Source organism: Typha latifolia, chromosome 7 (assembly GCF_019914945.1).
Source record: "Typha latifolia isolate L0001 chromosome 7, TyphaL0001v2, whole genome shotgun sequence".
NCBI lineage: Eukaryota > Viridiplantae > Streptophyta > Magnoliopsida > Poales > Typhaceae > Typha > Typha latifolia.
The window spans coordinates 7,593,902-7,621,641 of NC_133092.1; the positions used below are offsets into that span (position 1 = coordinate 7,593,902).

A 27,740-nucleotide genomic window follows, 5' to 3' on the forward strand; every position below is an offset into this window, starting at 1 on the left:
ATCGAGCATCATTAGCCGGGCCTATTTGATGCAGTGGGCTCCTACTGAGCTTGAGGAGACACATCGGGTAGGTATAGTTGATGATTTAGCTCGTCTTCCATAGAAGTTTTCGGTCCTCTTTGAGGAGCCGGAGGGATTACCACTAGAGCGTGAAAATAGAGGTTCTAGTGGAGTGGCTTGGACGGACCACTGACAAGGCAGCATAAGAGACGGAGGATGACTTGATGGATTTTCCTCACTTTGCACCATGAGGACAAGATGAGGGAAGCATGGTGGGTTGTTGTGATTCTTGATTATGACACAAATTGGAAATGACCAACTGCCTCAAATTGGATCATTTTTTGTTTTTATTTTTGATAAAAATAAGAAATTCTACTTGGTGCATTTGAGCACTAGGAAGGGCCATTCAAATGTGGCATTCAAACGCTAGGAAGGGTTGTTCAAATGCCAGAAATTGGACATGACCAACCTGCCTCGACCTGATCATTTTTTATTTTTATTTTTTGATAAAAATAAGAAATTCTGGTTGGTGAGTTCAAATGCCAAGAAGAGCCATCCAAATAAGGCGTTCGAACGCCGGGAAGGGCTATTCAAATGCGATATTTGAATGCCTATACAACATGTGCACATAAAAGAGCACTCTTTTTGGCCGTTTGAACACAGTTGAGAGGCGTTTGAACGCCCGTCAATTAAGTTGTTACGTATTAGAGTTTGTTTATTGTTTTTGGACGATTGGCTAGCCTCCAAATATGAGAAATAGTAGCCACTTTGGGATTAGAACTTTTGTTTTGCATCTAGGCTTGAGCCAACCTTCTCCCTCCTTCACCCCTCGATATCCACCTCGAGCTTCTATCTACGGTCGAGGTTAATCCTCCATCTCTTCTCTCTCCTCACTTTAGCGACTAGTGATACGCGGAAGCAACCCTTCTCCCCCCTCATCAATTCAAACTTCCATTAATGATGAACACAAGGTCTCGACAGACTATGGATGAACAAGTACACGTGAAAAATGTTACGATCACTACAGACCATGTTCAACAAGGAGGAAGAACGAAAGATGTTCCAATCAGCCCAAGCCAATGAGTATCACCAACGATTGGTTTGGATCAACCAGAGGATAGATAAGTCCCCACAGACTTGATACTTCTCCATTTGATAGGAGATGCAGTATGAACAAGAAGCGGCGAAAGCGACTCAAGATTGCATAATGGATGTCCTAGTAGATGCCATTGATACAAGGTCTATACTAGCAAGCCATCCACCTGCACCTCCAATGGTGGAAACACCAAATCATTCGATGGATCCCACTGGATCAAATCCAGCCGATACATCCACCGCTGAACCAATGAGGGCTGTAATAACCCACATAAAATAAATAAATAAATAAATAAAAATAAATCCGACCCGGCCCGGGCCCCGCCGTCGCTGCAGTTGCCGCCCTTCCCCTCCTTCATCGCCTCTCTCTCTCCCTCCAAATCTCTGTCCCTCTCTGTCAGTCTCTTTCTCTTATTTCTCTCTCTCTCTCTCTTGTCGACGCCGGCCTACCGCCGCCGTTGCTGCCACCACTGTTGCACCCCCCCTCATCGCCTCTCTCTCTCTCTCCCTCTAAATTTCTTTTTCTCTCTTTCTCTCTCTTTCGGTCTTACGCACTCTCTCTCTCTCTCTCTCTCGTCGGCGCCGGCCTACCGCCGCCGTTGCTAGACTCTCGTTCTCTCTCCTCTCACTCTCTTTTACCCTCCTCTATTTCCCAATGACCTCTTTATCTCTCTCTCTCTCTCTCTTGCCGACGTCGGCCTACCGCTGCCGTCGCCACCGCAACCCCTCTCACCATCTCCCTGTCTATAGCTCTCTCTATCTAAGACTTGTTCTCTCTCTCTCACTCTCTCTTACCCTCCTCTCTCTCCCAATCACCTCTCTCGCCAGCCTGTCGCCGTTGCCGCTGCAGCCGAGGTGAGCCTCTCCCTTCCTCTCTCTCCTTCTTCTTCTTCTTCTTCTTCTTTTTCTTTTCCTCTACTTCTTCTACCTCCCGTAGTTTTCCTCTGGCAACACCTATCTAAATTACTTATTTTATTTAATTAATCTAAATAAGATTTTTAGATATTTAAAATTTTCAAGAATATATATATATATATATAGTAACATGGTTATTAGATAAATGTAATTAGTGTAATTTTAGTTAATTATAATTATAGATATTTGTACATAAATATACTTTTAACTTCATATATTATTATTATTATTATTATTATTATTATTATTATATATACAACTTATTATACATTATTATGCATGTAATAAAATAGTAGACTTACTTAATGTTTATATTACATGATTAATTAAAGATTATTTTATATGCAACTCTTAATTGGTTTAGTAAGAGTAGTAGTCACAAAATAATTAAATTATAATTATGTAATATATGTCCTTGTATTTTAAATTATATTATTGTATATGTAGCTCTTTTACGTTTTTTTTACCAAAAGAGATTGACTATTATATACTTAATATATAATTAGCAAACTATGGTTTTATAAATAAAACTACAATTAGAATAATAACATATTAATATTATTATAATTAAATATTTGATATAGATCAAATCATTTAATAAAACTTTTTCTGTATTTTATCAGCAAGTATTTGTAAAGGCAATAGATAAGGAAATAGAAACAAAAAAAGAAATTTTAAATCTAATAAATTATTATATGTTATACAAACGGATCCCAATTGGATAAATAACTAACTTTATATTACTTAAACATTTTCAGATCCAAACCGCCTTATTTGAGACCTCGTGGACCTTGTTAGTGATTTGTGACGGATTGATCGATGGACAGGAGGGATACGTGTATTGAGTCTTTTAATCAGACGGTGAGTAGTCTTATCCTCTAGACGCCTTTCTCAAATTAGGATATATTATATATTATGTACATGCATATTTTGGCCTCCAGCATGATTATATGATTTTATATAGAGAAAATTTTAGTCAAGCATATTTTATCATGCATTTGATTAGGCTGATCTAGGATATGATTACATTGGTGATATATAGAGATGATTAGGAGATAATTATACTGTTATGATTTTATACTGAGATGATCTCTAGTATGAGTGTGCATATGATAGACTAGCAGGAGTATGCATGTGTTAGATACATGGTGGAGTTTGCATTACATCATTTTTTTCTTCGCTTCTTTACCACCTAAATTCCTGAGTTGCATGATCTGTTGCAGTATTGGATATATACATATGATCTATCATATATAGAAAATCATAAAAATAAATATGTATGTGATGTGATGTGATGTGATGGCTGAAACGGTATCTGGTCCGGACTGGTACTTGACATACTCTTAGTGTATGGTAGAGTATGGTGATGGATGATGGTTGTATTCTTAGCATATGAGAGGGTACAACTATCATTGATATACCCTTAGCGTATGGTAGGGTATGATTATTTTCTTCTGAGATACCCTTAACGTATGACAGGGTATGATTTATCTCCAAAGATACTCTTATTATATAAAAGGGTATGCTATGAGCTTGTGGCATGATGTGTATCGAGTTTAGGGCCAGGTACCGTAGTCTAGCATGATGGATGATATTCAGAGTTGAGACAGATGATTATGATAGTGAGAGATATGTGGATTATATTTGGCTCTGACATATACGATTATCTAGTGGTTGGCATGCATCATGCATCATAATTGATGTGATTAGTATTATTGGATCATGATTGTTATACATTATGTATTGTTATATTCGGTGATGTTATATTATAATTTCATCATGAGATATATTTTTGGTTAATGATATAATATGCTCATTTATAAGAATTTATTTCATTTATATATATGTCATTGAAGATACATATATACATACTCATACATGGCATCATGCTTCTTTCTGATTCATATTATTTAGTATATGATTTACTCTTTGTTTGGCATCATTGATTCGGGGTAAGGTCTATTCACTGAGCCTTTTGCTCATGACTCTCTTTATTTCTTTTCTAATCCCCTCAGATATATGGTACGTGATAGCAACTTGAGATATCTTGAGAAGATATTTCAAAGCGATGATGATGTGAGCTATAGATGCGAGATAGTATAAATGATAATTTATATAGAAATTAAGTTGTACCAGTATTTGATATTTGTACTCATTTGTATTAGACGGTGATTTGTATAATATAGGTAAAATCATAGTGCACTCTTGTTTAGTTGTTTTAGTTGTATCTTGATGGTTTGTCGTGACTGTGTGGGTTCTTGCTAGATTATGTAATAGTCTAGTGTATATTATTGTGGATCTGGATATTCATATGTTAACATGTTTATTTGGTTAATATTATGATTTATTTAGTGATCGATTATGTGAGCATGGATATGTTAGCAGGTTTTATTTGATGATGTCATGATTATATATACATAAGAGTGTATCTGTGCGTGACGGGCTTCGCCCGTCTTGTCGTGTGAGCCGCATGTGCTGTGTGGGCACGTGGGCGTGCAAGTGTCCATGCCGAGAGGGGGCGTTACAATTCAGGTGGTATTAGAGTATAGGTTTTAGGATGATCTGGCAAACCATCAAGTACACTAGTTGTCGATTTTATTTAGGGTTGCACTAGTAGTCGATCTTGATGAGTTTGATATTAATTGATTGAGATAGACGTTAAAGTTGTAATGTTGAGATTATTAAGTTTTGATATTTGATGATATTGATAGAAATAATTTGAGATATTGGTATACTGAGAATTTATCTAAGCGACTAATGAGTAGGAAAAGATATTACTAAAATAATGCATTGATGTTATTGATGTTGAGGTGTTATAGTTTGTGGAGCATAATATTGGAGATATAGACATGTTCATATGTTGTGATAAAGTGTAGAAATTTGTAAACATGTGGAGATATGTATTTTGTGCAGAAGGATTATTATCAGTAGATTTAAGATTATTCTGAACAGATATTGCATATTTTGACTTTTTGATTCTTTTATGGATACACTTGGGATTAGAAGATGATGTAAAAAAGTATATGTACATAGAGATTATGTTGATTCTTTATGAGGGTTATAATATTGATTATAGATGGATGATTAATATGTTTTCTAGGTAAGAATAAGACTAGTGATGATTTTATATGTTGAAAAAGATATGAGGTGATGTGAGAGATGATTATGGATTGTAAATATAAAATAATTTTTAGAAATTGGTGTGATAGATTATTTTTGCATTGCAAAATACTGGTAAGTTTTATTTGTACTAACAGATGGATGATTTAATAGGGATATGTTTGTCCAATAATATTGTTCGAGGATTAGCGTCTAAATTCTTAAGTTGTTGATTACCAAATAGGATAATGAGATAGGAAATATGACATCGATACAGTTACTGAATTATAAATGATTTTAGTAGTTGAGACTTAATGTATGTATTTCTAGATGATATGATAGTAAGTTTAATTAAGAAATTGCTAATTATGTGAATATGATTAGATGGAAAGAATGATAATAAAATGAATGTGGTGATTTTTTGAGAGATTATCAAATTTAGGTGATTCATTTATTTGAAATGAGATGTGGTGATTTTTTGACATGGATATTAAATTGAATATTATGATATTGTCTTGATAATACAACTAGAGAGGTATTTAAATGAAATTATATATAGTGTATATGACAGATATGACTATGCATTATGATTGATAGATGATTTGAAAGTTAAAACTAGTTACTTCATCAGTCGGTAATGAAAGGAATTTGGAGGACTATGATCTTTAATATACAGTTTATCGATGGAAGTTATTATACTGCTTGATGATAAATAGATAATGATGTATAGAACGTGATTATATTAGCATTGACCGTTGAGTTAAATTATTACTAGTAGTTACTGAGTGAGCTTTTAAGAATGATGAGATTGATCTAAATAATTGTAATAACTTATATGTTTGCATTTGAATAGGTCGCATTCGAACGTGGAAGGGGTCGCGTTCAAACGCTCTCGGGAATGCCTGCATCAGGTTCGCAAATACAGAGAACACGAAATGCGCGTTCGAACGTCTGCATCACATTCGCACATATAGATAATCCCTTTTGCACGGTCGAACGCGATCGGCGGGATTCCACTACGATTAGGGTTAGTTATTATTATTAGGGCTCGTTGGCTAGCCTTTATAAAGTTGTGGATGGCAGTCAAATTCATTATGCTATTGGAATATTGATTTTTTGCATCCTATCTTCTCTCTATTCTCTCTACTCTAATCTTCCTCCTCCTTCTTCATCAACCTACCACTTCTACCATTGGCAAGATCTCTCCTAACTTTTAATCTCCCTCGTCTATCGAGCCCTCCCTCCCTCTTCTTTGGGATCTCGACCACTTCTTCCCCTTCGTCTTTATCTCTTAAACTACATCAACCATCCACCCACATCTCCATTATCATCCATAACCCTAACTTCCACTCCACCAGTCACCACCACCATCATCTATAATATATTGTGTTTTCGTCTCAGTTGCAGTTCAAATCTGCGAAGGGCATAAATATAAAAAACGTAGATCAGGGAGTGACGGATCGATTCCACTTGGTTTTGTAATTTTCTAACTACGAGAGAATATTAGGTGAATATTTTTCTTTAGTTGCACGGACTGCTTCTTACAATAAATTCAGATCTTAAAGGAATTGTTTCGTAACCTATCAGTGCGTCAATTGGCCATTGCTTTTGTTGTGGTAATGAGTCCGAGAATCGGTGGCTCTAATACCATAGATGCGATCTTGATATCAATGGAAAATATTTAGGTGTAAAGGAGAGGAGAAGAAAAGGAAGAAGGGGGCCTTTCCTATGGGTCTAGGGGGATAGGCCAGACGAGGAGATTAGATATGGCATAGCCGTGGTAGGGGAGAACGAGAGAGAACAGGAGGGAGAAGATTTTGGGGGAAAGAACGCAATTCATTCAATAGTGATCATAAGATTGCCTTCCACATACTTAGAGGGTAACCTAACAAACAAAACAATCAGAAGAAAGCCCTAGACAGAGTGCAAATCCGCCGATTGCGTTCGAACGCAGTTGAGCGCGTTCGAACGCGCTAAATGCATTCACTGTGTTTGCAAATGTGTGTAGGAGTTCGATCGGGGGCGTTCGAATGCATTCAAACACGCTAAACACGTCCACTATATTTGCGAACATATGCAGGCATTCAAACGAGGGCGTTCAAACGCGATTCCTTGCGTTCAAACACGACCTATAGAAAATTTTATTTAAGAAAGAAATAAAAAAAACTCAGCCCGAGATAACTAGATCCCACCCGAGTCATATTATCCAAGACGTATAACAAAACTTCACCCATTTTTGGAAAATCTAGATATGGGTCAGATTCGACTTGTTTTTTCACCCTAAGTCTGATCTCATCTCAATCCCAGTGGTAGTTGATAAAAAATGCTATAAGATTTTGGCAATAATTCAATCATCTCTTGAATGACACTTCGTGTCACAGTACACCCACCAACATGGCAACATCCTCCCCATCCACCGTGTCTATATTCAGAGTAATTTCCTAAGATCATATGGCAACTGAGACAATTTATGAATTGCTTTCAAAAAGTAGGCAATGCTTTCAAGAAATAGGATAGGGAGGACTAATGGAGATTAGAGAGGGGAGTAGGGTTGAGATGCAAAATGGGGTCGTCGACAGGGTGAACGAATAGAGAGAAGGAAAGAGAAGGTAACAAACTTACTATGCCATACTGTATATAAGTAGATTACAGACTCCACTTCTATTAAAATCTGTTACAGCACACGTAACAACTATGTGGCTAACAACCTAGCTGGGTTTGCTTAAGCAAGAGTGGTTTGACCCTCCTGAATTCCACTGTAACAAATATATATATATATAGGTATCGTTTTCACGAGGGGGCGTAAATTTAAAATGCTTATAAAATGACAAACAACTAAAAGTCAAGCATGTATAATTCCCTCAATAGAAGTTCCAACACAACTGTCATGACATAAATGGTTTCCAATGAGTCGACACTTTTTTTCTTGCCTACTATATATATTAAGAACTCACATCTCTAATTGGCCTAGGGAATGAGAAGTATAACAAAGGGACACATATTGTAGAGTATTCCTGAACTAAAATCCCGACGTCACCTATTCAATTAGGACCTTATTAAATTCTGACTTCTCTAAAGATGTAAAGTTTGAGAAATTTTGAACAGGAGTATCATAGTCGCCAACTAAATATTTAAAGTGAAAATTAATCCTAATCAACATGAGTACAGAAAAGAAAAAATTAATATGCACTGCAAAATTAGTGACATGTTTAACCATAGGTCTCCTGCAGATCATAATGATTTTCATGGTTCATATATCCCAGTTCTCTTCTGCATCAAAAGCGACGACGTGGTCTTTCTTCGGCAACGTTCACCCGGAGAGCTCGCCCATCCAAACTCTGCACCACCAGCAAAAGAAGCAAGAGCATGTTATGTAAAGAAAGTCGGGCAATTAGCTACTAGAATAGTAGTGACAGTAAGAATAAATAGCAATATGATGCGGTAAGGCCACTAATCATCCTAGATTGTAAATCACTCTATTTTGGTGCTTGTTTCTTAGTTCTAAGTTCGCTGATGTAATGGTCGAGTAGCCTGACCATCAATTTTTCATCAATTTAAAACAAAGAAAGAGCAAATCAGCATTAAATTAATATAATTTTTTCACACATTTATGTGCCTTCCGAATCATCACTAAAGAATTTATCTTCCTTGTTTTTTACATTCTAATGCCATTTAGTTAGGCCAGAATGGAAACCATGAGTCTAGACTCATCTGGCAATTAAAGTAAGCAAGTAATGATGGTACTACAATAAACTAAATATTTAAGAAAGAGGTGCGCATCTAAAATACAATGCTAAGAAGATGACTCACCTGCCCATCAAGTGCAGCAATGGCATCGTCCAGCTCACTTTGTGTTGCCATTGTAACAAAACCAAATCCACGTGAGCGTCCAGTTTCTTTGTCATATACAACCCTCGCATCAACAACTTTTCCATGCTCACTGAACACTTGTTCCAAGCGTGCATCATCCACTTGCCATGGCAGATTGCCCACATATATCCGGAGTGAAGGTATAGATTCTTGAGGAGTTCTTTCTACACGAGCACCTCTAGGAGCTGCCTTATTTACAGTCAGAAGCCGGCCATTGGTGTCCTGTTCCATGTAACCATACAACTCAATATAGATATTTATGAAATTAAATCAAAAGTCACTTTAGGTTTTAACTTAACATCTTCCTCATTTACCCAACAAATTAGAGAAGAGAGGGACTTCCTCCAACACAGAATTTCAGTTCGTGCATGAGTTGTCCCTCAAAGTAATTCTGATGAAGATTGTTGTTTATTGCTCAGAAACTATTGGATGGGCCAAAGGCTCATACTTTAAATATCTGTAGATCACAACTGTTGCAACATTTTACCATACTCAACTACTTGATATAGTACTTTCTGAGAAAAATCAGGCATTACAAATACTACACAAAGAATTACTAACCAAGAGGACATTGCAGAAGACAACTGGAAACAAATTCCTAAGCTGTGAACGGTGATTAAGAATTATTTAAAATCAAAACATGTAGTGATTAATGGATTACCTAATCTACTTAAAACATGACACCCTAGTCTTGTTTGGAATTATATAGATAAAAGGATTTAAATATGAGATAAAATGTAGGTTAAAGGACACTAATGCAACTTGAAAAGGATTATAATGTTACTAAAAGGATCGGAGGATCATAAGTTGGCTAGAATTTAGAAAAGGAACAGAAATAAGAAAGGGACAAGAAGAAAAGAGAATCAAGATTTCAGCAAAGCAAAAAACTATCTTATTGATGTTCTTCGATACAAATTACCCAAGAGACAGATATGTTTACTACATACTTAAAAAGCACTGTCATATGCCTGTAAGGCATTAATTTTTTTTATGAATGGAACAATTTGTAATGAAGAAACAAGAAAGAACTCCAATTCCATGCATTTTGAGCAAAATACATCATTTGGAAAGAAAAGCAAGGTAAAAAGAAAGAAAAGAAGGTTATCTGAATTGTATACAGAGACATAAACATGCCGAAGAAACAATACTAACAGATCAAATATGGCACCAGTGTAGGGGCATCTTAATTGACTAGCACAACAAAAATCAGCAAGCACATCATAAAGCGGTACTCACGCAAAAATATAGACCGCCATTTCGTCTTTCTCTATGAATTGAATGTTTGAAAGATTATTTAGTCATCCACAAGAGATTATCTTGGGTACCATGATGTATTAAATGACTAAATTCCATAAGGAGTTACAAATTTCTCATTGTCAAAAATCATTAAAATAATCTTACGTGCACCTATCAAAAATATTACTTATCATGGGTAGCCACTATATAAGGTGCGGTGAGGAGCACCCAAGTAAAGGCATGAAAGAATATTTTCCCCCCCTCTCTCTCTCCCTCCTCTAGAGACCGTCGGCGCCCCCAAGGATTAGTAACTCCACCGACCTCCATTCTCACCTCCTCAGCTCTCCTCAGCCTCTAAACTTCTTCCTTCCTCCCCTAAACCTACCTTATACTACCTCCAACCATGGAATTCCCAAAGAACTCTAGAGATCACCGCGAGTTGGTCTACCATCTCCGACCAACGCCCACGTTTTGATCAATATCTCACTATCTACCATCCGATTCTCATGATCTTGCATTCATCAGGAAGCTCTCTTTGAGAGTGACAACATACTTAAATTGCAGATCTATCCAATGGTTATCATTCAAAATTGACCTCTACAGTTCTGTCTAAAATCTATCTCAGCTCCAAACTAGTTCCATTATTGCCAAGCCCCTTCCACCTTTTTCACTAGGACCAGATCACGACAGTGGTATCAGAGGTGTAGCCTTCCTTGGACCATGACCACCACGAGATCAATGATGAGAGGGAAGACTGCAGTAGAAGCCCTAGCTAAGAGTGATCACCCAACTAACACGAAAGCCTTCTCGAGCACGCCCAGCACGCCGCTTGTCGAGGGGGCTCCATAGCAAGAATACCTCACTACTCTCCTCTTCTAGAGGTTGCTGGAGCTTGCTAGAGTTGCAGGAAACTTCTTCTTCTTCTTTCCTCCCCATAGCAAGAATACCTCAGCCTCTAAACTTCTTCTTTCCTCCCCTAAATCTACCTTCTACCTCCACCCATGAAATCCCCAAAGAACTTTAGAGATCACCTCGAACTGGTCTGCCATCTCCGACCAGCGCTCAAGTTTTGATCAATATCTCACTATCTACCCATCCGATTTTCACGATCTTGGGTTCATTAGAAAGCTCTCTTTAAGAGCAACAACATACTCAAATTTCAGGTCCATCCAACAATTAGAGAACCTGTACAGTTCTGCCTAAACTCTATCTCAGTCCCAAACTGGTTCAACCATTGCCAAGCCCCTTCCACCTTCTTCACCAAGACCAGATACGACACATTCATCCTCCGTCTTGCTTTCGCATGTATATCTATATAGGTTCCAAGATCTCATGCCACTCAACAACAGAAACATATCCTAATTGCAAGAAAATAAATTATACTTTCAATATGTTGCATGAAATGAAATTATTTATTATTTGATCCAAGGATGAAGACCATTAACTTCTATATGTTTTTAAAACAAACTACTCACAAATTATTCACCATTCCACCTGTTTTGGAGTATCCGTACTTCAAAGCTAGACATTGAGTGATCATCAAATAAACTATTATTGTTTTGCTAGAGAGGAAAGGAGTTCTATATGGTTCAAGAAGTTGGTTTTTCATATGGCACAAATTATCCACATTTCCATATTGTTTAGTATTTCTGATTTCTTTTATTAAGCATTTCCAAGATTTTAAACATAATAAAACCAAAAATCTAATGGAATAAATTCACAACATTCTATTTCACGTCATAAAAATCATAACTGGATAATAAAAAAGAATTATTATATACCTATTTATAGTTAATAACTAATATGGTATTAAAAAGTTATAGGTTAAGAAACTGAGTGTATATTATGATATAATGCAATACTTTCAGGTTTCAACATAACTCAAAACATGTTGGAGGCTTAGCGCATCAGTAAGAAGAAGTCTTCGGTCCAAACTAAAGGTTGGAGAGAGAGAGAGACAGACCAGAAAAGATTGGATAAAGTTAATGAGAAAATACATGATAATCCTTCAACTTGAAATATAGAAGATGCAAATATGTAAGCGAAGGAAAGTCGGATGAGGTGAGAGGAGAAATGTCTTCTATCAATTAGATATGAATAAAAAGGAAAGATACAAAATAAATGGGCAGAAAAGCACCACAGCAGAAGAGAGAATGACTATTTATCTTACTAGGTTATCAGGTAATCTGAAATAACAAACAATTATAAGTTCGCAAGTATATTCATCTGTATCAGAAAATAAAATGAAACAAGTAAATGCTATGCAAATCCACTCAATTGGCAGGAGAAACTTACATAACGGTGGAACATCTCAACAGCTTTCTCAGCTTCTTCAACAGTGCTCATAGTGACAAACCCAAAACCTCGGCTCTGATCTGTCTCTCTATTGTAAATAACCTATACACAACGAGAAAGAATAGAAAGACATTTTTAAAAGTCCTTTCTTAATCAGACATAATCAATATAATAAAACCATAAAAAAACAACAAATCCAACTATCTCCTAATTTTACAGATCATTTTTTACAAATAAAAGAAAGAATACATATATCATAAAAGCCAGAGCCAGATGGAGCAAGATTTCCTGCCACGTACAATTTCTAACTATCTGAAGTCTACACTAAACCATATCCATTTGATATGAACTTGATCGGACTGGGTCCATTCACGACATATTAGACTCAATGGATTCGGGCTATTTATCTTATCTGCTTTTATAGTTTAGTAAAAGTCCAAATAGATTAGAAATTGTTAGTTAGCTAAATCTAGTCTGCGCAGTTATGGAAAAATATTCGCAGAATATTCATCGAATATCCAAATAATAAAAAACCACTTAGATAGGATCAAAGACATCCTGATCTAGAACTTTCATATTCGGTATTTTGTCAGATTCGGACGCTATCTATCGCAAAAAGAAGAACTATTTCAAGCTAGATAATGAAAACTGATTTAACTAAGTCATATTTATCTCTACTTTATGTTTATTTCTAATTTAAGCCCTTAAATGCAAATCCTAGTTTGAATCAATTTAGGACTAGCCTCTATATATATATTTGAAGTGCAGCCTTAATTAATAAAAAAAGCAAGGATTATTTGGTTAAAGCTTGTCACCCCTATTTCCTCTCTTCTTCTCTTGGCCGTCGACACAACTCTCCCCACCTCCAATCGAGCCACCTTCTTCCGTTGGCAAGGTTCTCAACCGACTTCTAACCCCCTTCTAATCTCCTCCTCAATCTCTATTCCTTACTCTCACATTAACTTCTGCACTGATCTCGCAAGTCTGTCTCTCTGACATTCATCCACTAATTCAAAGATATCTCTAGATATAGCAATCCTAATTTCAATACATTGGATTCATTAAAAAGCTCTCTTCCAGAGTTACAACATATTAAAATTTTATGTTAATTCAACGGCTAAATCCACCGAAAAATCTCTTGAAAGTTCTGTGCAAACCTGTCCAGGACTGCATCTTGTTACGAATTCATCTTTCTCAAGGGTGATCGTAAAGCAAGTTGATCATTGGCCATGATTAATGGTCAACACGCATTCCTCCACAACTAAGCATCAAGAAACAGCAGCCATGATGTCCACGGATCCACCACCTAGTGGCTCACAAACAAAAACGGAACCGGCAACCGTTTCCACGGGACAAATTCTGGAGCAAATGAGAGAGAACCAGCAATAGGTTATGAGGAGTATAGAAGCGTCCCAAAGGAATATCAAGGCACTCATGCAACTCTTCCTTAACCAGCGGCATGAGACACCAAACAACAATGCACCGTAGCGAGCTAGGACTGAGCCGGTCTCATATCATGAGCAACAGGAACGGAAGGCTTCTCCGCCCCAAGAGCCCCTCTTCCCCAATCCTCTGGATTCACGTCCAAACCAGCCAAGGGTCAGACCAAGGCCTCGACTTGATCTAGACCAAACCGAAGGGTGCCATAGGGCAAGAGGAACGTCTCCTCTCTTAGACAATTTCGAGTCCGACGGTGAGTTGGAGCCAAGGTTCAGACCTCAAAAGCTATTGAGCAACCACGCCATCACCATGATAGAGGTCGACATCATGAAGGTGGATACCACAGGCAAACGATCCATTTAGAGTTTCTGAAATATCATGGTGAGGATACTTTAGATTTGATATATCGAGTATAGCAATTTTTCAACTACTCTGAAACACCCGAGGGCCAAAAGGTGCTCTTATCATCTTTCCACCTCGAGGAGACGGTCTTACGATGGTACCAATCGGCCAACTATGTTCGTCCTTTCATTGGTCAAGCCGATTTCGCGGAGTCATTATGTCATTATTTTGGTCCAACCGAATGCGATGATTGTCAAGCTTTGCTAACCAAGGTTACTCAAAAGACTTCCGTACAAGCATATCAAGAGGAATTTGATAGAATCAGCAATCGAGTTAAAGGGTGGAGTGATTCTGCATTAAAGAGCACCTACATCAACGATCTTCGTGCCAATGTTCAAGCCGAGGTCAAGACTTTTGAGGCCTAGATCGCTGGACAAAGCCTTCACCCTTGCTATGATGGTAGAGAAGATAAAGGCGACGACAATGTCAATGATAGGTAGTTGGACTGCCCCTCAAACCAACCAAGCCATGGGCACACCCATAGATCAAACGCCATGAAGCAACCCGAGATTGCCGACTTCAAGTGTGACACACCCATGTGGGCTCAGCCTAATCCAAGTCGGCCAAACCCACCTCAAGCAGGGGCAGACCCTAAGCATCAGTCAAGGATGAAAGACAAACGCCTTACTACTACACAATTAGAAGAAAGATGTTCCAAAGGTCTATGTTTCTATTGCGATGAACGCTTCATTCTGGGACACAAATGTGTCAAACAACCTGCTGCTATTATGCTAATGGAGGAGTCGAACGAGTATGATCCCGAGGGCAATAAGGAGGACCAATTGGAGGAAGAGCATGGCCAAAACAAAAAGGACACACAATCAATAAAGCCACTACATACGGTTTAGAAACCACTATGGATTCCTTGAGGGCAAGGTGGTTGAAAGTGTAGTGGAGTGATACAAACTTGGTCGAATCGGATCCATTTACGACACATTAGACTCAATAGATTGAGTCTATTTATCTTATCTATGAGTCCAAATATATTAGAAATTGTTAGTTAGCTAAATCTGATCTGCACAATTATGTAAAACTATTCGCAGAATATTTATCAGATATCCAAATAATACAAAACCACTTGGATAGGATAGAAGATGTCCTAATCTAGAACTTTCATATTCAGAGCATCCTCATATTCGGGCTCTATTTGCGGCAAAACAAAGAACTATTATGAGCTAGATAAGAAAGACTGATTTATCTAAGTCATTTATCTCTACTTTATGTTTATCTCTAATGTAAGCTCTTAAAGGCAAATCTCATGTTGAATCAATCTAGGACAAGCCTCTATATATATGTAGAGTGCAAGCCCCCTTATTAATGAAAAAAACAAAGATTATTTGGCTAAGGCTTATTGCCCCTTATCTCCTCTCTTCTTCTCTTGGCCGTCAGCATAACTCTCCCCACCTCCAACCAAGCCACCTTCTATTGGCAAAGTTCTCGACCAGCTTCTGACCCACTTCTTCCCTCCTGAATCTCCTCCTCAATCTCTATTCCTTACTCTCACATCAACTGTTGCACTAATCCAACCATTAAGGGCAGCAAGCATCCAATCCAAACCAAGAAGATCCAGTTTGGACCTTGATTCTGCAGGTTTATCTCTCCGACTTTCGTCCACTAATTCAAAGATATATCCAAATCTAGCAATCCAAATCTCAATATATTGGATTCGTTGGAAGGTTCTCCTTCATAGCTACAATATATTAAAATTTCATGTTAATCCAACAGTTAGATCCACCGAAAAATCTCTCGACAGTTCTGTGAAAATCTGTCCATGATTGCACCTTGTTATGAATTCATTTTCTTCGAGGGTGATCTTAACATCATTGAAGAAACCAAGCGTGTATTGTTATCACGGACAACCGCTTAAATTAGTAGAAAAGAGTAAGCAATCAAATAAAAATGAAGAAATGGAAAAGTAGAGCCACGAGCATGAATTCAAAAATTCAAGAATTCAATGAATACTTAATATGACGATTGCATACAACAAACCATTCAGCACATAGAACATGTGATTCAAATAAAATTTACCTCGGCGACCTCAACAACACCAGCTTGTTCAAACAGCTGGGCGAGCTTCTCGCTGTCCATATCATAAGGAAGATTACCAACGAAAAGCTTAGCCTCCTCCGGCGGCTCCGGGTAGGACTCCACTCCCTCGTCTCCTTCGGCCTCCCCGGCCTCGCCAAGTTCGCTCTCCGGGAACTGGTCCTCCTCTCCCTCCCAGTTTAAGAGGCCCGCTTCCGCTCCCTCGGCTCCTGAATCCACCTCGCTCTCCTCCTCCTGCTTAGCCCAATCCGAGGTCTGGGCCACGAGAGGGGATAAAGGAAGCCGCTTTGTGATGGAGAGGAAAGGTTGGAAGGGATAAGAGGAGGAAGAGAACGAAAGATAGGATGCCCTGGTGGGTTTCAATGGGAAGAGGAGGAAAGGAATGGAGGAGCTTTTTGAGGGGAAGAGAAGGGTGGGAACGGAGGCCTCCGCCATGGATAAGGGCCTAAGAGCTGGAGCCGAGGACATGGCGGAAGCGAGAGAGAAGAATGGAGGAGGTGAGGAGCAGGGGATAAGTAGGAGAGAGGGAAGGGTTTTGGTTTTTAATCGGACTGGGCGGATGGTCCAACAGGCTAATTTGGCTTTATTTTTTTTTTATTTTTCTTTTCGTTTAACGGCTAGCCAAACTGACCTAACGTCAAACGGGTATAGATTTTTCTATCTTCTTAATATTCATATTCATATTAATATATACAGATATAAGCTGAAAAAATATATCGGAATTAGCATTCATATATTATTTAATTAAAAAATATTTTTATACATTTTATATAAATTTCTAATCTTAATTTTATATATATATATATATATATATATATATATATATATATTCTCTATAAACTTTTAGTAATTATATCACAAATTCTTATACATTTAGAAAATAAATATAGATTTATCTCAAATTCTTATTCGTCCACTTCTGAAATAGGAATAGGCTTCTTCTAGAATAAGCTTCCTAATTCTGGTGTAGTAACTAAATAACATCTTACATTATTCTAGTATATTATTTTAACATTCTCTCTCATCTTATTCCATATAACTTTTAAAAACTAATTTATTAATATCTAAAAATTACTATTTTCTCCTTTTGAGCTAACAGCACTAATTTAACATCTAATCAGCTACAGTTTGATTTCCCTCTCTCTCCTCTTTCTCTTTCTCTAGAAAGGCAGCCATGGCCTCCATCACCGAGCCAGCTCCGAGCTCCCTCAACCTCCGCACACCTCTCCTCCGACGAAGCACTGCGACCACGCTTCGCACGTCTCTCCTCCGACGAAGCAGTATGACCATGCTTCGCACACCACTCCTTCGACAAAGCACTACGACCACGCTTCACACACACACTCCTTGCAGGAGCACATCTCTCCCATCTCTCTGATTAACCAACAAGAGGCAACTAAGGTGACATTTCTGATCAACGAGCAACTACCGAGGAGCGAAGCACCAAAGGAGTACTGTCCCGCCTTTTATGCCATCCACCAATATCCATCTGTTCCAGTAGTAGATCTGCTATTGTGACCTCCCATCAAGACAAGTAATTTCCTTTTGCGATCGCAGCTTCCATTGTTCTCTAATTTTTTTTAGTATAGTTCGGTTTTTCACGTACAAGAGTAACTTTTCTTTGAGATTTATTTTAATGCCTTGGTGTGAATTTATTTTCTATGAATGCAGATTTATAACTATTCTCGCATTTCCTTTTTTGGTAGTTAGTGTGGGCTTATAGTATGCAGTGCGGACTTATCTTACATAGTATGGGATTTCTACTATAAGTGTGGATTTATAAGTATGCAGACATGAGTCCGAACTAGTGGTCAGTGCGGGCTTACCGTATGCACTACCTATTTGTATTATTTCGCTAAACGTATGTTTAGTATTTAATTTCATTTCAGTTTATGTTCTTAATTATATTAAAAAAAAAGGGAGAACATGTCGAGGAAATAAGAGTCAGGGTCCTCTCAGAAAAGGATTAACAACTGGACTACTAAGCAAGATCCAATTTTATTGGACCTACTTTGGCAACAACATAATGCAGGGAGAAGGTTCGGTAAGAGCTATACCAAAGATGGTTGGAAGGAAATAACAAAAGAGTATGTCAAAAGGACCTGCGGGGAATTAAATGTGGAGCATTTAAAAAATTGATGTGATTCGGACCTCACCGAGTTGTCTCGAGCATCGATACACCCAATGGGAGTCTTCTCTTATTCTGTTTTAGTTGTTTATTTCAGAAAAATAAGGATTATGTATGTCACGTTGGAACGCAAGAGTGGGAGTGTTCGAACGCCCCTTGCGAACAGAACGCAAATTATGCGTTCGAATGCACAGACCCGTTCAAACGCCTACGTATGAATACCTTCATACATTCGCATCAGTAGAGAACGCAAAATGCTCATTTGAATGCGCTCAACCCCGTTCGAATGTGATCGTCGAGAATTCATTGTTTCTAGGGTTATTATCTATCATTTTTGGCTTATTTGGTTAGCCTCTTAAGGTGTGGATGACAACCAAAAATATTATGATGAATGAATATTGAGTTCTATCCCCTTTCCTTCCTCTCTACCCTAATCTTCCTCCCCCTTCTTTCAAGCCCTAGTCGTGCGTCATCTTGACGTCGGTGATCCTCTAACCTCCCTCGTATGTCAAGTCCTCCCTCCTCCTTGGGATCTCGACCCCTTCTCCCCCTCATCCTTATCCCATAAACACCACGATCCATCCACCCCATCGCCACTATCATCCCTCACCTCATCATCACCACCACCCATCACTTCCACCATCATTCTCACTTTTATGTATTTTCATCCCAGTTTTAGTCAGAATTTCTAAGGGACGTAAATACCAAAAATTTATATCAAAAAGTTATAAATCGACCACCATTAGTTTTCTAATTTTCTATCTACAGTAGAATATCTGGTGAATATTTTTCCCTGACTGTATGGGCTATTTTCCTACATTTGATTTAGATCGGGAAGCGAACGTACAAACCATAACAAAGTGGTATCAGAACCACCATGCCAACCACCAGATCCATGGCAACGAGACCCAATGAAGGCACCTCCGCGGAGGGAGAGACCACAAAGATTATCAGATCGGATGCCAACCCTAACTGACCGATCGAAATGTCTCCAACGACCTCTATAGTCAACTCAAATTTGATTAAAGATGTTTGCGGATATGATGGAGAGGAGACACAACGAGTCATGCATCAATGGAAGTCATGACTCAAGTTCTCTTAGGTGCACCAAGGGGTATTGTAATAACCACACAAAAAATAATAATAATAAATAATAATAATAATAATAATAATTAATATAATAAATAATAATAATGTATAAATTAAAAAATAATAATAAAAATAAAAAAATATATTGGTGTTGCATGGCACGAGCTCGTGCCATGCAATGTGGGCGCGTGTTGGGGGCGCCACGTGCGCCCACAACTGCCGGCCCGGACCAGCTAGCTACGGCGGGCTCCGCCGCCGTCGCAGCCGCCGCCCTTCCCCCTCCTCCACCGCCTTCCCTCTCTCTTTATATATCTCTCTCTTTCTCTCTCACATATTCTCCCTCTCTCTCTCTCTCTCTCTCTCTCTCTCTCTCTCTCTCTCTTCTCACATATTTTCTTACCGACGCCGGCCTACTATCGTCGTCGCTGCTGTCGCCGCCGCAGCACCACCCTCACCGCCTCTCTCTTTCTCTCTCTCTAGCACTGTTCTCTTTCTCTCCTCGCCGACGGCTTCTCGTTGTCGCCGTCGTCGCCGCCGCACCACCTTCTCTCTCTCTTACCCTCCTCTCTCTCTCTATCACCTCTCTCTCTTGAGCTCTCTCCCTTCTCTTATCAACGCCAGCCGCCGCTGTCGCTGTCGCCTGATACGATTCGGACTTCACCGATGTTGTCTCGAGCATGGATTCACTTTAGGAGTGTTTTTATTTCATGTTTTAGTGTTTAATTTTCATTAAAATAAGTTTTCTATAAGTCGCGTTCGAACGCGGGTGGAGTGAGTTCGAACGCGGTTTGTGAACGTGGTGAACCGCGTTCGAACGCACTGTGAACGCCTACATCGCGTTCGCAAATACCGACAGGCGCGTTTCATCGCGTGTTCGAACGCCTGCATCGCGTTCGCAAATCCAGAAGAGCGAACTCGGTGCGTTCGAACGCGGTCGGGCGAGTTCGAACGCGGTCGACAAAAATTATGTTTTTAGGGTTAATTTGAGTTGTTGGTTAGCCTATAAAAGGATATGGTAGGCAACCAAATTGATTATTGATTATTGATTATTGAGATTGAGTTTTGCCTTGCCTCCTTCGTCTTCTTCGCTCTCGTTCTCTCAATCCCCGGCGACGCCGGTTCTAACCTCCCTCGTCTGGCTAATCCCCCTAGTCCCTTAGGGGTGGCCCTCTTCTCCCCCTTCGTCCAATCTATCCAACACTTGCCCTAATCCTTCCATCAACCACAACCCTTCCACCATCACTTTTCACCGGTGCCACCCCATTAACGCCGGTCCTCCACCATCCACCATTACCTAGGATCTCGTGCCTCCATCCACGGATCCAAAACAGAGCATCCTGACGTTCGTCCACTAAACGAACGATATCTCGAGATCCCCAACTCCGATTCGCCTGAAACTTGATTTGTTGGAAAGCTCTTTTCCGGGCCTAAAACATATCAAAATTTCACGTCGATCCGACGGCAGAATAGTTCAGGATCTTATTTCAAAGTTCCGTGCAAGATCTAGTCCAGATCTGAGAATTAGAAAAGATCGATCTTTAGCCCTAAAGGAGAGATCGTATCAAGCTGGTATCAGAGCTCCATAGCCAGAGGTGTGATCGTATCAAGCTGGTATTAGAGCCTTAGCCCCAAAGAGAAGATCGTATCAAGCTGGTATCAGAGCCTTAGCCCCAAAGAGAAGATCGTATCATCGCCGTCGCCGCCGCCACCGCCATCGCCGCAGCCTAGGTGAGCCTCGCTTCATTCTCCTTCTCTTCTTCTTCTTTCTTCTTTCTTTCTCTCTCTTCTTCTTCCTCTCTTCTTCTCCATTCTTGGCCATCCTCCTCCTCTTGTTGTGTAGCAGACAGTGTTGGAAGAGGACTATTATTATTTTTTATATATAATTACTTCCTAATGATAAGTAACATAGTCTATTTAGGTAATTAATTATTTTGATAGTTTATACTCACTAATATAATTTTACTAAGCATTTTAGTATAATAATTTATTAATTACAATTATAAATATTGCCTATAAATTTATTTAGAGTTTTAGTTATTATTTGTTAGTGAATATATGTAGTCTTATATTTATATTTAACTTATATTATATATGTCTATTTTTAGTATATTAGTATTGTCTAATAGTTTGTATAAAATTGAATACTAGAATTGCAGATTATTTTTGTATAATAGGATAATGATTATTTTATGTATAATCTAGGATTAGTTAAATAAGAGTAAGTATTACAAAATAACTAGTAATAATATTATTCTATAATTATATTTTTATTAAATCATATATATAGTTGTCTTGGTTATTTATAAAAAGGAGATAAATTACTATATACTTATTTTCTATAATTATCAAATTAGGATTTTATTAAATAAATATAAATAGCATATTAATATTGCCACAATTAAATTTATCCTATAAATCTAATCAATATTAAACCTAATAAAATATCATATTTTACTCGAATGAATTATAATCAGATAAACAACTAACTTTATGTTACATAAACATTTTCAAACTCTGAACCCCCTTATTTGAGACCCCGAGGATCTCACCAGCGTCGAGTGGCGGTTGATTGATGGACCCGAGGGATACGTGTGTTGAGTCTTCTGATAAGATGTGAGTAGTCTTATCCCCTAGACGCCTTTCTCAAATTAGGTTATAGTATATATGATGTACATGCATGTTTTGGCCTCCAACATGATTATATTATTTTATCATGCATTTGATTATGCTGATATGGGATATGAGTACATTGGTGATATATATAGAGATGATTAGAGATAATTCTACTGTTATGATTATATACCGAGTTGATCTATAGCATGAGTATGCATGTAATAGATTAGTATGAGTATGCATGTGTTGACGATACAGTCGGAGACTACATTGCATCATTTTCTCTTGATTCATATTCCACCTAAATTCTTGTTTGACTTATTATCGTACTTGATATATGCATATGATCTGTCACTTAGAAGGAAAGCATGAAATATGATTGATTGGATAGTTGATAAAAAGCGTAAGGATACCCGAGTGAGCGCGAGGGTTAGGACGCGCTTGGTGGATGATTGATCGCTCGACATGGTCGCGATCCTGTTGGCCTTACATCCGAGGTCATTAGTCTGTGTGCGCAGCAGATATTCGGACACATGCCGTTCGTTAGGACATATGTGGCGAGTTATCCTCACGAGATTTCTATCAGCTAGAAGGGTGCCTGGTCTGGATGGATGTTGATACCCTTAGCGGATGGCAGGGTATGATTATATTTGAGATACTCTTTGCGGATGGCAGAGTATGTTCTAAGCCTTCGGGCATGATGTTGAGACTGGGTACCGGGTGTTGATTGTGCACAGTAGTCTAGTATGATGATGACATATAGAGATGGCATTGATGATTGAGATGTTGAGAAATGCATATAATTTCATTATCATCTGATTACCTGATTATCGAGTGGTCAATATATATCATATATGGTTGCATTTGATATCATAGCATGGTCATGGTCGGCATGCATCATGTGTCATATTTGAGAGAGAGTTATGATGATGGTATGACATGGAGATTTATTTATACATTATCGAGGATTATATATTTTACTACTTATGACATGATATGTTATCTATTTTTTATTTATGTATTATTGAGAAACATTCATATACTCATTCATGACATGATGCACTTTCGATTCATATTATCCAAGTATATAATTTACTCTCTGTTTGGCATCACTGATTTCAGGTAATGTCTATTCACTGAGCTTTTTACTCATGACTCTCTTTATTTCTTTTCTAACCCCCTCAGATATGTGGTACGTGATAGTGAGTTGAGATATCTTGAGAAGATATTTTAGAGCGACGATGAGGTGAGATATAGATGCGAGACGGTATAGATGATAGTTTATATAGGAATTGAGTTGTACCAGTATTTGATATTTGTACTCTTTTGTATCAGACGATGATCTGTATGATAAAGGTCGAATCATGGCATACTCTTGTATTAGTCGTTTTAGTTGTATCTTGATAGTTTGTTGTGGCCTCTGTGGGTCCTGCCAGATTATGTAGTGGTTTAATGTATATTATTGTGGACGGGGATATTCATATGTTAACATATCGTGTGGGCGTGTGGGCGTGCACGTGCCCGTGCCGGGCGGTGGCGTTACAATTCAGGTGGTATCAGAACTAGGTTTAAGGATGATCTGGCAAACCATCAAGTATAGTAGTTGTTGATTTGGTTTAGGGTTACGCTAGTAGTCGATCTCGATGAGTTTGATAATAATTGGTTGAGATAGAGATCTAGGTGGTGATGTTGAGATTATTAAGTTCAATACTTGACGATATTGATAGAAATAATTTATGATATTGGTGTATTGAGAATTTATCTGAGCGACTAATGAATAGAAAGAGATAGTACTAAATCATGCATTGATGTTATTGAGGTCGAGGTGCTATAGTTTGTGGAGCATAATATTGGAGATGTCGACATGTTCAAATGTTGCGATAAAGTGTAGAAATTTGTAAACATGTGGAGATAGATATTTTGTGTAGAAGGATTATTAGCAGTAGATTTGAGGTTATTTTGAGCAGATATAACATATTTTTTGATTTTTGATATATTATGGATACATTTGAGATTAGGAGATTAATGCAAAAAGATATATGTATAGAGAGATTATTCTGATTTTTATGAGGGTTATAATTATGAATTGTGGATGGACGAGTAAGACACGACGATTTTGTATAGTGAAAAAAAAATTTATTAGGTGATGTGACTCTTTCTTGCAGACTAGTGGTATTACTTATGTGTATAGACATGGTATGATTACATGACTGACCTAGATCTAGAAAATTTAATTTTTGTAAGGGAGTTACTTGTAGTGGTATAAGTTATAGATGTGAAAAAGTAAGATTGTGTAGTTGTCGATTTGATTAGAATGTACTAGAACTAGATATATAGTTTTTCTTACAATACCAGTGTGATTTAAATTTCGGGGTTGAAATTTTTGTAAGGGGGAAGGAAAATGTAATAACAAACAAAAAAATAATAAATAATAATAATAAATAATAATAATTATTATTAATATAATAAATAATAATAATGTATAAATTTAAAAAAAAAAGAGACAAAAAGAAAGAAATAAAAAATATATATATATATATATATTGGTGTTGCATGGCACGAGCTCGTGCCATGCAACGTGGGCGCGTGTTGGGGGCGCCACGTGCGCCCACAACTGCCGGCCCGGCCAACCGGGCCGGACTAGCTAGCTGTGGCGGGCCCCCCCGCTGCCGTAGCCGCCGCCGTTCCCCCTCCTCCACCGCCTTCCCTCTCTCTCTCTCTCTTTATATATCTCTCTCTTTCTCTCTCACATATTCTCTCTCTCTCTCTCGCCCCCTCTCTCTCTCTCTTTTCTGACATATTTTCTTGCCGACGCCGGCCTACCGTCGCCGTTGCTGCCTCGCCGTCGCAGCACCACCCTCACCGCCTCTCTCTTTCTCTCTTTCTATCACCTCTCCCTTTCTCACCACCTTCTCTTTCTCTAACTCCCTCGTTCTCTCTCTACCCTCCTCTCTTTCTCTCTCTCTAGCACCGCTCTCTTTCTCTCCTCGCCGACGGCTTCTCGTTGTTGCCGTCGTCGCCGCCGCACTACCTTCTCTCTCTCTCTCACCCTCCTCTCTCTCTCTCTATCACCTCTCTCTCTTGAGCTCTCTCCCTTCTCTTATCAACGCCAGCCGCCGCTGTCACTGTCGTCGTCGCCACCGCCACCGCCGCAGCCTAGGTGAGCCTCCCTTCCTTCTCCTTCTCTTCTTCTTCTTCTTCTTTCTTCTTTCTTTCTTTCTCTTCTTCTTCCTCTCTTCTTCTTCTCCATTCTTGGCCCTCCTCCTCCTCTTGTTGTGCAGCAGACAAGTCCTAAAGTAATATCAAACCCTAATTCTAATAAAGTTTGTTGCCATCCACATATATATAGAGGCTAGCCAACAAGTCCTAATATAATATCAAACCCTAATTCTAGAACTTTCCTATCGATCACGTTTGAACGCGCCCGATCGCTTTTGAACGCGCCCGATCGCGTTCGAACACACCAAAAGACGTTCTCTGTATGTGTGAACGCGATGCAGGCGTTCAAACTCGCCCGACCGCATTCGAATGCTCAATATGCATTCTCTGTATTTGTGAACCTGATGTAGACGTTTGCAAGGGCGTTCGAACCTACAAGAATTTTATTTTAATGAAAATAAACAACTAATGTAATAAGAAAATATCCTAACTAAGTGTATCAGCCCACCACGCTTCCCCCACCTTGCCCTCAAGGTGAAAAGTCAGGGAAACACTCTAAGATATCAGTCTCCAAGTCCCATGTTGCCTCATTAGATGGCTTGCCAAGCCACTCAACTAGAATCTCCATCTCCAATCTGGTACCATGTTGTCATCGGCGTCTAGCAAGTACTCGAATTGGCTCTACGATCTCTATCTCCTCTAATGGCTCCGATATAACCGATCCAACAATCTCATGATCTCCAATACGCTCTCTCAACAATGAAACATGAAAGATAGGATGCACTCTTGACCCCTCTGGCAGCTCCAATCGATATGAAACTGGACCAATACGCTCCAACACCCGAAACAGACCAAAGTAGCGATGTCCTAACTTTTAGTTATGCTTCAGACATAAGCTCACCTATCAATACGATTGTACCCTCACAAACACCCAACTGCCGATGTCGAACTCCTGCTCCCTATGGCTACGATCATAAACTTGCTTCATGTGCTTTGAGCAAGCTTCAGATGAGCACGCAACCTCCTCAATGTGGCATCTCTATCTATCAAAGCTAAGTCTACCTCCGTACGATCTGCAGATACCACTGGATCATAAGCGCGTAACATCGGAGTAGTGCGTCCATACACTACCTCAAATGGAGTCATGCCAATGCTGCTATGGTACGCAGTGTTGTCGGACCATTCCACCCACAGTAAGGACTCCAGTTATCATCTCGACATCTCTCCAACAAAGCACCTCAAGTACTGCTCAATGCCTCGATTGACCACCTCAGTTTGGTCGTCCATCTGCGGATGGTAGGCCAAACTAAAGTTCAATCGAGTCCTCTGCCAATCTGAAAAACTCGGTCAAAAGTCACTCATAAATACACGATCACGATCCAAGACAATCGTGCGTGGCATGCCATGTAACCTAACAACATCTCTAACAAAAATTTCAGCCACGGACTTGGATAAAAACGGATGTGACAGTGTCGAAAAGTGCGCATACTTGCTCAATCTATCAACCACCACAAAAATAATAGAAAAACCACATACCAGCGGAAGACCCTCTATGAAATTCATAGAAATGTCTACCCAAGCACGGTCCAATATAGGTAAAGGCTATAGTAATCTGGCCAGTTTCAATGTGGTTGTCTTAGCCCTTTGGTAGACTTCGCAAGCACGAACAAAACTCCTCATATCCGGCCTCAATCCTGGCAACGTGCAACTCTGAGATATCCTCCTATAAGTCCTCAAAACTCCCTCATGACCAGCCTCTAGAGTATGGTGGAAGTGCTCCAACAATTTTTGCCGTAATCCATCATTTGCGGGCACTCGAATGCATCCGCGATCCAGCAGCAAACTGCCTCGATTTTCTAACTCTGAATGGCGCTCTGAATCATCCATCACCTCCTGCCGGATCGTAGGCGGTGTTGTAGGACCACTTCGTGCACGGTAAGAACTCCAACCATCATCTCGGCATCTCTCCAACAAAGCACCTCAAGTACTGCTCAATGCCTCGATTGACTACCTTGGTTTGGCTGTCCGTATGCAAATGGTAGGCCGAACTAAAGTTCAATCGAGTCCCCTGCAATTTGAAAACCTCCATCCAAAAGCTGCTCATAAATACATTATCATGATCGAAGATAATTGTGCCTGGCATGCCATATAACCGAACAACATCTCTAACAAAAATTTTAGCCATTAACTTGGGTGAAAATGGATGTGACAATGCAAAAAAGTATGCATACTTGCTCAACCTATCAACCACCACAAAAATAATGGAATAACCACATACCAGCGGAAGACCTTCTATGAAATCTATAGAAATGTCTTCCCAAACACGGTCCGGTATCAGTAGAGGCTGTAGTAA

General features: G+C 39.0%; 1 protein-coding gene and 1 long non-coding RNA gene across 2 annotated transcripts; one reads left to right on the forward strand and one right to left on the reverse strand.

Moving 5' to 3' along the window:
- Positions 1 to 1,851: 1,851 nt before the first annotated feature.
- LOC140792731 (uncharacterized) lies at positions 1,852 to 6,233 on the forward strand. Its single transcript, XR_012109800.1, has 3 exons — positions 1,852 to 1,950; positions 2,769 to 2,871; positions 5,963 to 6,233. It is a non-coding gene; the product is annotated as an uncharacterized lncRNA (long non-coding RNA).
- A 1,989-nt stretch (positions 6,234 to 8,222) lies between these two features.
- On the reverse strand, positions 8,223 to 16,959 carry LOC140791666 (28 kDa ribonucleoprotein, chloroplastic-like). Its single transcript, XM_073142278.1, has 4 exons — positions 16,381 to 16,959; positions 12,511 to 12,612; positions 8,920 to 9,201; positions 8,223 to 8,447 (listed from the first exon to the last, which is right to left on the reverse strand). Exons 1-4 carry the CDS (start codon positions 16,864 to 16,866, stop codon positions 8,385 to 8,387), a joined length of 933 nt encoding a protein of 310 aa, XP_072998379.1. The 5' UTR covers positions 16,867 to 16,959; the 3' UTR covers positions 8,223 to 8,384.
- Between the last annotated feature and the right edge of the window lie 10,781 nt (positions 16,960 to 27,740).